We start from the raw sequence: 12,141 nt of genomic DNA, 5'->3' as shown, positions 1-12,141 counted from the left end.
AGATAAGACAGAGGGCTGGGCACTGGAATGGTAATAGCAAGAAGCAGTGGGGAGTGGGAAGGAAGATTGAGAGAGAACGTAGCCACAGAGCAAAAAAAAACAGCTTTGACAAAATAGCTTTTTTTCTACGAAGCACAGTATAGGATAGGCTGAGATGGTACTTGTACGAAATGGTTTCTCTCTATGTTATTCCTGAAACCAAGATGAAAGGGAAACAACATTTTAGAAATAATGATCATTAAATTTAGGAGGGCAAAGTATCCTCATATTGTCATGCCTATGTTCTTACTTTTCTCTTTTGGGGAAAGTTCAGTCATAAAGGTTTTTGCCAAGTATATGGTTAATTTGCCGAGAGGTGGGAGTCAAAGTAAAACAAAGCCTAATTATTATGATTGTTATTGTTTTGTGTTTACATAGCAGTGCCTCTGCTCCAAGGTGCTTAAGATTAGGGAAAAGGTAGGAGGAGAGATGTGGTTCGGTACTTGTCATCAATCTGCTGTAACAACCGCATAGAAAATCCTCTGTGATTAATGACAAAATGAATGAATCTGTTGAGTGAGTGCACAGATAGTACAATATGTATTGAGTGGGCAAATGTTAAGTGAAAGGAAAAAACGCAAAACGTCATACCGTCTGTACAAGGATTTTCCTGTAGCAGTTGCATTGCAGTAAAATTGCTTGGATGAAGATGCATTCCACTGAGAGGTAGGAAAACATTTTTATGTGAATAAAGCAAGATCTTACTTAAAAGTAAACTTAGAGGCACTCCTGTTTTCGCTTTTCGCAGTGTGGTTTGGTGTGGTGAGGTGCAAGCCTCTGTTAGTGGAAGAGAGAAGCTAGGAAACAATGTCTTTGAGCTGTGAGGTGCTTGCATATTTTGAAAATATGATTTATATGCATGTGTTCGTATTTGATGACTTGGATAATGAAAATCAATTTGCTTTGTCAATGCTTCCTGGATTAGAATTCCACTATTTGGTCCCTATCCTAGGTAAGACATTGTTTGCAAATTGTGCTACTTGTGAGATGTTGCAGTGGTTGCTAAGGCATTTAAGGTATTGATGAAAGTAAAATGGTTGTCATGGTGACTGATAAAAATAAATGTTGAAAATGCCCTGGGTTCTTTCTTTTCCAGTCTACTAAAGAAAATTGAGCGGGAAACATGGAGGGAGAGTGGTGTTTCATTAATCGCCACTGTAACTCGTCTAATGGAGAGGTTGTTAGATTACAGGTAAGCCGAGCCCACCCCCCGCCCTCCCGGTTTTCCAGATATGCCGCGCTCCCCTTAGAAAGTCTGAGAGTTAGAATACAGTCGACATTGCCCTTGGGTTAATCACTCAAAGAATTGATAATCAGACCGTGGAACCTTGAGCAGTAAAATAACAGACCTCTAACTAGCTGGTTCAGAGTTTTTTCTTTGCTTTTCCTTTTTTATGTTTTGTTGTACGGGTTTTGACAGTTCTTTTAAAGTCTCAGTGAATTGAGACAGTCCTGTTATTAAAGAAATCTTTTTTCTTGGTGTTTAGACTCACCCATTAGAACCAGTAGATCCATTCATCTTAGGGTGACGACAGTGAAACCAACAATTGTACAACCATGCTGCTTTCTTAGAAAAGGAGAGGGGGGATGAAACTCACACCATTAGCTTTCAGAGTCATTTTTTGATTTGGAAATGATCTAAACTGTTGAAGCAGTTCATCCCACTTAAACGCATGGTGTTTTAAGAATAAACGCTTCATTCTCACTGCTGATGGCCAGGCTTAGCAGATCTTTCTCACCCCAAGTAAGAGGTGTGTAATAACACACCTTCACTCCTCCCCTTCCTGGAGCCCCCGTCTATTGAGAGGGAGCACAGTCCACCTGGCAGTGAAATTCTCAGCAACACTGGTGCTCAGCAGGGTCTGACCGCCCCCCTCCCCAGCCTCTCCCAAGCTCACGCTTCCTGGGGCACTGCCTCTATTCTGCTGAGCCTCATCTGAACAGCAACTTGCAAATTGCCTCTAGTCTCTGACAGATCCTTTTTTATTTTTTCTTCCTAAAAGAACAAACTGTGTTCACCCCTAGGAAGGAAGTTCTGTGTTCTGACTCTTGCTTTTTGTTTTTAGGGACTGCATGAAAATGGGCGAGGTAGATGGCAAAAAGATTGGCTGCACCGTGAGCCTCCTGGTTCGTAAACAATTTCCCTTTTCCTCCTTATATCCTAACGTTTGCTTTTTCACAGAAATACTGTTTTGTTTATCAGCTACCATGTGTCTTTATCTGGGTGTTTCTTAAAAGAGTTTAGATATGTTTTTGCTTCAGGTTGAATTAAATGCCAGAAAATTCTGAGCTTCGAACACTGCAGAATGTTCCCACTGTAAAATCCCAGAGTGACGCCAGGCTTCTCCTGTTGCATCGCTCCCCTTCCCTGGAGTCTTTTGTTGCTCTCCTAGGGAAAAGCATGATGTCCCTGGAGAAAAGTCTTTTCACTTTTGTGTAGACAGTTTCTTTCTGCCCTTCTTGTATGTATTCTAGGTTTTAATAAATATTAATGTTCTTTTCTGAACAAATGACAGTTTCATATTTAGCACATGAATTTTCACTCTCTAGCTTCTTTGCAAATTAAATCCATAATACCGCTGTTGTTAAGTTGTGGATTATAACTAGGATGACCACATAATTTCTCACCCAAACAAGACGTTTTTGAGAATAAAAATAAATATTGGGTAAGGATAATAGGCTACACCAGAACAGTTCTAGGAACACAAAATTTGTACTGAAATGTCTCATAACTAATTATCAAATAGAATGGTATTCTCACTACAGAGCAAAAGAAGGATTATACATTCACATTCCTTTTTCAAATTTTAATATAGTATAAATTGATGCTTTTGATAATTTACCTTAATCAGATTTAAAATACAGGAATGCGTTGTGACTGCTTTGGTTCTAAATTAGTGAATATCATGGTTTGTTTTTCTTGTTTTGCAGAATAGATGAAACCTCACCATCTATTCTAAGTACTTGCACAGACAGAATTCTAACTCTTACTCTGATCCACCTGAGTCTCTCACATGCCTTTTTTTCTCTATTTGTCTGCACCTTAAAATTTGTTTTGTCCCCCATTCTGATTCTGTCCTGTCTTAGCTCATCGATTTCAGGTTTTTTTGTTTTGTTTTGTTTATTCCCCTTACAGCCCCTCTTCAGAGCTCAGGATTTTTTGCTTTCTTATGACTGTCTTTTTAATCTGTTTCACTAATTTGTTTTCTCACTGTACTACATCTCTGAGTATATGAGTTTATCCTTTTTTACCACGCCTACCACTTCCTCTTCATTTTTGCATTTAATTGTTACACCTCCACCTCCAATATCAGTTGCTAAAAATAGTAAGACCTGATCATCCTCTATCAGGCTACCACTTGTTATGCAGTTTCTTCTGTAATTTTTATCATCAGACCCAACAGTAACCTGCAGGCCATCAGGCCAAGCTCACTGGTCAACCCATTATCTCTCCTCTTAGCACTTATTTCTAACCTTGAGCACAGTCATTTCCACTTTTAAATTTCCTTTCTGTGCTTTCCCAGCTTTTTGCGGGCCTTTCACCAGGGTCAAGGTCCTCAGCCTGATCTCCTTCCACGTCCCTGCTTGTACATCAGTATCTGGGGAGAAAAGCCAAGTGCTCTGTCAGCTTCAGGTTTTCTCAGTTTATCTCCTTAATCTTGGCTCTACCCCAACTCCAAACACAAAGTCTCATAAATAGCCTCAAAGGAAAGCCTTTACCTTTTTCCAAAGGAATCGTCTTCCATTGTCTCCAGCTCCTTTCACAGCGTCCTCTGTTTAGAGGTACACGAATAAATGTAGACCCTAGGTTCATTTCCTCAACCAGTATAACAGGAGAGATCATTTCCTCGGATGAAAGAACGAATACTTCCACCTAAATGTGTTTATTCTAGTTTCCCAGTAGGAATAAGCCAGAGACTTAATAAATAAAATCAGTGGCCCCGTCAATATCCACCTGAGTCAATGAATTTATCTTGCTAGTTTTGCACTGACCAAGAATAGTCCTTATCAGACTTCCCTGGTGGCGCAGTGGTTAAGAGTCCATCAGCCAATGCAGGGGACATGGGTTTGAGCCCTGGTCCTGGAAGATCCCACATGCCATGGAGCATGCACCACAAGTCCATGCACCACAACTACTGAGCCTGCGCTCTAGAGCCCGCGAGCCACATCTACTGAGCCCGTGTGCCACAACTACTGAAGCCCACGCGCCCTAGAGCCTGTGCTCCGCAACAAGAGAAGCCACCGCAATGAGAAGCCTGAGCACCGCAACAAAGAGTAGCCCCCGCTCGCCGCAACTGGAGAAAGCCCGCGCGCAGCAACAAAGAACCAACGCAGCCAAAAATAAATAAATTTATTTTTTAAAAAAAGAATATCCGTATAGAAAATGCTAACGCTTTGAAAGCTGTTCTAATTTCAACCAGCACCTGACTACTTATTATTAAAGGACAAAATATATAACTTTGAAGCTAATCTTTTTAGCTTCTACTCCATATGGAAAGTTTTTGATTTCTAGCTGCAATATGGTTCTTTTTAACCACTCCCTGCCTCCTAGAGACTTTTCTTAACTTTTTGGAAAGATCAATTCCAGATTGTCTTTGGGAGAGCTCTGGCTTTCTTTACAAGATCAGAGTTAAACTGTAGTATTAGGCTGGTAAAAATGGGTAATCTTTGACATGACTAATACAAGGAAATGTAATTATTGTTTTGTTCTTTGTGTCACTAGTTTTGCCAGACACATGTGAAAGATTCTCATCTGCTGACTGGAGAGAGCTTTTCTTTTTTTTTCAAGAACTGTTCATTTACAGAGTGATCACTTATTTGGTTCCCAAAGAAATACGCTTCTTACCAGAGAGCTATTAGAACAAATTATCCTTTAATAACATAAAAGCCTGCTATGAGGTTGTTAAATTTATGTTTATGGTACAACAATTCTTGCTAATTAAAATGATTTTGGTTATAGTAGAGATATGAAGAGCATTGTTTACTTAGCTTTTTAAAGAATGCCAAGATCTACAAGGCACAAGACGAAAAGGGGAAGGATAATGGTATAAATTGGAAAAAATATTTTTTATGATGCGTTCAACTAAATGTCAGTGTCTCAAGGTTAGAAAAGTCCTCATACTGAAGAATGGACACCTGTTAGGTAGTGGCCAGAAAGTACACTGACAGAAGCTCCTCAGGCTTTGAGCCCAAGTACAATTTAAGCAGCCACATTGGCTAGTTTGGTCCATTACCAAAGCACCTCTCTAGCTAATCAAATGCAAAAACGTTTAGAATTCCTGGACTTTCCCCCCTTAGAAAAGCCTGTCACTGCTTCAAGTCAGCAGATTTATCCCCCCATCACTATTCATTTTCCCTTCTTCTACACACCAAGTAGCATCTGTCAAAACAACAACAGCAAAAAAATAAAATAAAATAAATAACAACAGCAGTAGTAATGATAGCAGTTCAGATGGCTTTAGCAGGGATTTCAAAATGTACAATGATCTGCTTTCTAAAATTGCCTTATGTAGAGTCTCACAGCATCATGCTTTTGCTGGACTCCAACTTCTTACACTTTTGCTCGTATGTTTACTAAGTTCAGTGAGGACTAATGTACTGAATGATGTGGTAAAGGAGTGTATGTGGATGCCTATAAAGTGTACCTTTAAAATGGCAATGTAATGTGTCCAGGTAAGTCAGAGTTGAGTTTTTGGTGACAAATGTTAAAACATTTTAGAGAAGTTTAATAAGATCCAGATACCTTTTTTTAATAAACCAAGTATTTTCAATAAGCATGGCCCTGTAACAGTAATTTGAAATAAAATCTCTTATTAATCCCTTTATGTTATAGTCATAAACTGGAAACCTTTAAAATAAGTTTAAAATTAAAGAAATTATCCTTTGACTATCCATGATCAAATTTAATAAAGAGGTTAATCTCTTACATATTTTTAATATTTTTAGTTGAATAGGCTGATTGTCCACTGGCAGTTAAACTAACAAAAAACAACAGAAAGTAACAAATGAAATGTGAATCAGTGGTAATAACATCCCCTCAGGAATTACCAGCCTATTCAATAAATGATAAATAATGTTTAATACAGACAGTGCTGAGTTAAAAATATGTCACTGGGTCTCCTTACTTAATTTTTTAAAGACATTTATACAGAAAAATTCATCTGTTCTCTTGGTTCAAGATATCAAACTTCAAGCAGAGTAAAAGGCAGATACGTGACAACCTAATTGTTGAGGAATTATCCATGCTTGTACTCTTTTTTATAGAACTTCTATAAGACTGAACTGAACAAGGAAGAGATGTATATACGCTATATCCACAAACTCTACGATCTGCACCTCAAAGCACAGAACTTCACAGGTAATTGTGTCTTTTGGCTCAGGTTGGGGGAAGTGGGCAGGTCACTGGTATATTAAAAATAATAACTCCTCTGTTTTTTGAATTAGAGCTGAGGACTCAAGCATTTCTCCTTTAAAAGTGGAATTTATTTTTAATTAGATTTATGTTTCTAAGTACTCTATGTTTTTAATATATTGGCTTTTTTTTTTTTTTTTTTTTTTTACTATATCTCTTTGTGTAGATTTTTAGAGGTTGCTTTTGGGATTATAAAAATCAACTTTTCACAGTCTACTTAAAGTGAGTATTTCACCACTTCAAGTTAAATACAGGAACTTTACGACCTCCCCACTTTACATTGTAGTGTCATAGGTATTACATCTAGGTACATTGAAAACTCCATCAGATAATGTCATAATTTTTAAGTCATATCTGTTTTAAAGAATTTAAGAGGTTAAAAATAATCTATTATATTTACTCAGATATTTACCATTTCTGTTGGTCTTTCTTCATTCCTGAAATTCTCAATTTTCCTCTGTTAACATTTTCATTCAACCTAAAGAACTTGTTTTAGTATTTCTTTTAGAGCAGATCTAATAGTGAAGAATTCTTAGTTTTCCTTCATCTTTATTTTACCTTCATCCCTGAAGGAAATGTTTGCTGGATAGTGTCTTTGTTTGGACAGTATCTTTGTTCCAGTACTTTAAAAATGTTGTTTTACTTTCTTCTGGCCTCCATTGTTTCTGATGAGAGATCTGCAGTCATTTAAATTGTTCCCCTGTATGTAATGTGTAATTGTCTCTGGTTGCTTTCAAGATTTTCTCTTCGGTTTTCAGCAGTTCAGTTATGACATATATGGGCATGGTTTTCTTTAAGTTTATCCTGGTTGGGTTTGCTGAGTTTCTTGGATCTATAAACTTATTTCCTTCACCAAATTTGGGAAGTTTTCAGGCATTATTTCTTCAAATATATTTTCTGCACTGATTCTCTCTTTTGGGACTCCAGTTTTATGGATGGCCAGTTTTATGACCTTTTGGTATCATTCTATAAGTTTCTCAGACCCTGGTTTGTTTTTTGAGGTTTTTTTTTTTTCAATTTTTCTTCTTTCTGTTTTTCAGATTGGATCATTTCGCTTCATCCATTTTCAAGTCCTTTGCTTCTCCTCTATCATTTCCATTCAACTATTGAGCCCTTCCAGTGAAATTTTAGTTTTTGTTATTTTTATTATATAATTCTAAAATTCTTATTTGGCTGTTTTTTTAATAGCTCGATTTCTTTGCAGAGAACATGTATCTTTCTATTTATTTCACTAGTGTTCACTTTTTCTTCAAGTAGCATGGTTGTAATAGCTATTTCTTAGTATTTGCCTATAATTTCAACAACTGAATCATCTTGGAATTGGCATCTGTTATGGCCTTTTCCCTTTGAGATTTGTTTAGTTTTCCTGGTTCTTTGAATGTCAAGTAATTTTGGATTATATCCTGGGCATTTTGAATATTATGAGAGTTCATCTTCTGGAGAATATTGACTATTTTTATTTTAGCAGAAAATCAGTTAGTTTCGGACCTCAAGTCCTGAGCCACCTTTTGAAGGTCAGTTTAGTTATCAAAGCCTTTGCAGCACATTCCTGGTCTTTCCTGCATGTATGTCACCCAGGGAGAGTCTGGGACATGGACATTTATCTATACCATAATTCATTTATCAAAATCTTTGTTATGTTGATTCTAGTTCATTCTGCACATGTGCAGCTTGGGGGTGAGCCCAAGGAAGTCATACACAGAATTTAAAAATTCCTTCCTCCATCTCCTTCCTCTCTCTGATATTTCTCACTCTTCCCATCTCCCAGGGGCTCCTTTTCCTAGTACTCTCACTTGATCCAAGCCAAAGCACTCAGAGCCAAGGCTTGATCCTCCACACTATGATGTACTATGTACAGTTGGTCTCCCTGGGGACAAAGCAGTGAAAGAAAAGAGAAAAATGGAAGCTGTTGCTGCTGCCACTGTGATTGCCCCTACTGTCACACTTCAGGTTTACAGCTTTGTCCCTGGGACTCAGAGTGGACCAGAAGAGTCAAAAGTACTCCATCCGGGCTTCCCTGGTGGCGCAGTGGTTGAGAGTCCGCCTGCCGATGCAGGGGACACGGGTTCGTTCCCCGGTCCGGGAAGATCCCACATGCCGCGGAGCGGCTAGGCCCGTGAGCCATGGCCGCTGAGCCTGCGCGTCCGGAGCCTGTGCTCCGCAACGGGAGAGGCCACAACAGTGAGAGGCCCGCATACTGCAAAAAAAAAAGTACTCCATCCCACAGAAGGTCCTCTTCCCAGTCCTCTGACTAGAGGAGCTTTTCTTGGAGCTTTTTCTGTCTGTTTCCATTTGCAGTTCCAGGAGGCAGGGAAGGCTAAGCCAGGAGGTAGAAAAGGCAAAAAATAAAAACAAGGAACTCACCACTCTGTGGTCCTTCTTTTGAGTATTGATTTTACTGTTCTGTCTACCTTCTCGTTTACTGTTCAGAATTCTCCAATAGTTGCTTTACATATTTTGTCTGGGGTTTTTAGTTGAATCAGTGGGAAAGATACACTAGAATGTGCTTACTACATCTTAACGAGAATGAGCACCCTTTAATTGGATTTAGGAACTACAAATCTTAGTCTTTTGCCACACTGTTCTTCCAAAGAACTCCTGAATCATGGTTCCTCCCTCAGCTTTAAAAGAGTAAAGGAACCTTTCTGAAGTGGTGCTCTTGTTCCCAGAATTTAAATATGCCTCTAGCTACAGTTCCACTGTATCACTTAAGAGCATCACTGTTTACTTTTTTTTTTTTTTTTTTTTGCGGTACGCTGGCCTCTCACTGTTGTGGCCTCTCCCATTGCGGGGCACAGGCTCCGGACGCGCAGGCTCAGTAGCCATGGCTCACGGGCCCAGCCGCTCCGCGGCATGTGGGATCTTCCCAGACCGGGGCACGAACCTGTGTCCCCTGCATAGGCAGGCGGACTCTCAACCACTGCGCCACCAGGGAAGCCCTACTGTTTCCTCTTAAACTGGAGACTTCATGATATCTTTGATGCCTCTTATTCATGAAGTGCTATTGGTTCTGCTTCCTAAACATCAAAACCATTTCCTTTTTATTATTTCCAGTTTCACTGCCTCAAATAGGCCTTCATCATCTCTCACCTGGACTGCTTCCTAACTGTCCCCAGAGTTACCTCAGCAAACTTTAACCTGCAGGCCGGCCAGGCGATTTTGTAAAGAAAGTTTTATTATAACTGAGCCACACCCACTTAATTACATATTGTCTAAGGTTGCTATTGTGCTCCACTGGCAGAATTAAATAGTTGCCACAAAGTTGTAGTGTGGCCTGCAAGCCTAAATTATTTACTTTCTGGCCCTTTGAGAAAATTTTGCCAACCCCTTCTCTAGATATAACTCTATCAATTCATGTCCTCTACAAAATAAAGCTCAAACTCTTTATTCGGAGCCCATCATAATTGAACCAACACCTGTCTGCTCAGCCTCATCTTACCTCTCGCACTACATTCCTAATTTTTATCCTTAAGAGCCAGCTCCTATATCATCTTTTCCATGAAGTGTTTACCTTCCTTCACTTCCCTCATCAACTCTATGACCCAGCACTCCCTGCCATGGGCTGAGTTGATATTTCCAACTCTTTTCCCATTGCAATTTTTTCAGATTTCCATTAAAACATTTATCATGTTGTTTTTATTCATAGTTATATAAGGTGTATATGTGTGTGTGTGTGTGTTAATAGGTACATAGGTAGGTAGTAGAGAGATCTTTAGTTGAAGGAGAAGTTCCTTGAGGACAGAAATGATGTTTTCTTCTTAGTCTTCCCAGTTCTTTGACTAGTGCCTAGCAGTGTGAGACTTAAATAATTGCATTACTAATGAATGCACTCAATGAGATTTTAATACCCTGAGAGCAGATTTCTCTCCTTCAATATTGGTAATTCCTTAATCACTGAGGAAGCCCCAGTATCTCTTCACACAGATGTGCTGATAGTTTTGATGAAATAAACTAAGAATTTTGAGCTGACTCTGTTGTCTGGGAGTTTAAGTGGTCATTTTAAAGTAGTTTGTAGCCAATTTTTGAGAGAAATGGTGAACCTAGTTTTTCTATCTTTGAAAACAACCTAGTAGACTTGTTTTATTTTAAAGTCCATAAAAAAAAAGAAATGAGAGAGGGAAGTGAGGGCAAGCTCTTGCAGATATGTAACAGATACATTTTCGTTTTCTGAAAATCCAAATCTGTCTATTTTGGAAACGAATAAATTTTCTTCTTTAATTTGTTTACTCAGCTTGCAGTTTTTATGTTCCCCAAAGTCATAAGAAATAACTTCTTTTCCGATATAACATTTTTCTTATTTCTCTTCTGTCCTCATTTTTGTGTGTCCTTGGAGAAAGGGAAATTGATGGAAAAACTTCTCTATCTTTATAGGATTCAGTTTAAATGGCTTAACCCTTTCCAGCCCTCTGTGACAGTGCCCTCCATTACTTGATTCATCTCCACTCTTCTCCTGTGTTATTTCTTTTTGCATATTGGTGTCCTCACTGTACACATCTCAAAACGATGGAATGAGATAGCCCATATTTAATTATGTGATGATGCCTTTTGTTCAGAATTAGAAACACTTTTAAAAACATTGTCTATTGGAAATTCTAGATGTGATTCATCTTTCTCTTTTCAATATGTAGTATTGTCTTCTAAAGATGTAGAGGAATAAGTATACAACATATAATAAAACATTTACAATTTGTTCATGTATTCAAACAACCTTAGTAGTCTGTTGTTAACACCTCAAAGGCATACATGTTTCCTTTAATGCTTCCTTTACACACACTGTTTACCTCAGGTATTCATCATGATTTTCCCGAATCAAATTCTGAAACAGGTGTAATTTGTTTTCACACCTTTCCCATGTCACCATTCCGTCATTTTTCAGCTTCCTCTGCTGGCCCACCAATGCTTACTTGTTTTTCCACACTTCCCAGGGGCAAGTCACCCACACGTGACCTTCCAGCCATCCCCTGGACCTTCCCAGGGCAAACATGATTTGCAAAGCAGTTTAGGGATTAGAAACTCTTCATTGCTCCCCCTTTTTTTCACTTTTTTATTGTGGTAAAATATACATAACATAAAATTTCCCATCTTACCTGTTTTTCAGTGTACGGTTCGGTGGCATTAAGTACGTTCACATTGTTGTGCAACCATTACCGCCATCTGTCTCCAGAAATTTTTCATCTGTCCAATCTGAAACCCTGTACCCATTAAACAATAACTTCTCATTTTCCCCTCCCCCAGTCCCTGGGAACCACCACTCTACTTTCTGTCTCTGTGAATTTGACCTTCATTGCCTTTTAGGTACCACTCTGTGGTCAGCTGCAGGCTTCAACTGTGGGGAGTGAGGACCCTCAGTCCTCACCCCTCCCCCTTTTCACTGTGACATGGTTAGTCTTATGGGTATTTTTTGAGTGCTCAGGGAGACACACAAGAAATTTGAGAGACAAAGATGATAATTCCTGAGCTGCGTCACTAAGAGAAAATGGGAGTTATTTAGTAGTTAAAGCGGAAAGGCTTGAAGGAACAGGCTGTGAAGGACCGTAGGTGTCAGCTGGTGTGATAAGTGAGGGGAACCTTAGTTTGTTCGGATAACACGAGCAAAGAGTGTGGATGGAGAAACAAAGACACACGTGGGGTTTTCTTAGGTGCTTGGCATGATAAGAATATGTGGGTAATTAAAGATTAGGAAATTATCT

General features: G+C 38.9%; 1 protein-coding gene across 3 annotated transcripts in view; it reads left to right on the top strand.

Annotated features, from left to right (window-relative positions):
- DOCK4 (dedicator of cytokinesis 4) overlaps window positions 1-12,141 on the top strand; it is a 485,013-nt gene that overhangs the window by 429,428 nt on the left and 43,444 nt on the right. For all 3 annotated transcript variants that reach the window (XM_079931089.1, XM_079931088.1, XM_079931087.1), the window contains 3 exons: window positions 1,136-1,231; window positions 2,106-2,166; window positions 6,304-6,397. In XM_079931089.1, coding sequence (XP_079787215.1) covers window positions 1,136-1,231; window positions 2,106-2,166; window positions 6,304-6,397 — 251 coding nt within the window. The remainder of the gene's footprint in view (window positions 1-1,135; window positions 1,232-2,105; window positions 2,167-6,303; window positions 6,398-12,141) is intronic.

Source organism: Stenella coeruleoalba (genome assembly GCF_951394435.1).
Source record: "Stenella coeruleoalba genome assembly, chromosome: 9".
Taxonomy (NCBI): Eukaryota; Metazoa; Chordata; class Mammalia; order Artiodactyla; family Delphinidae; genus Stenella; species Stenella coeruleoalba.
This window is presented reverse-complemented; position numbering and strand designations above follow the sequence as displayed.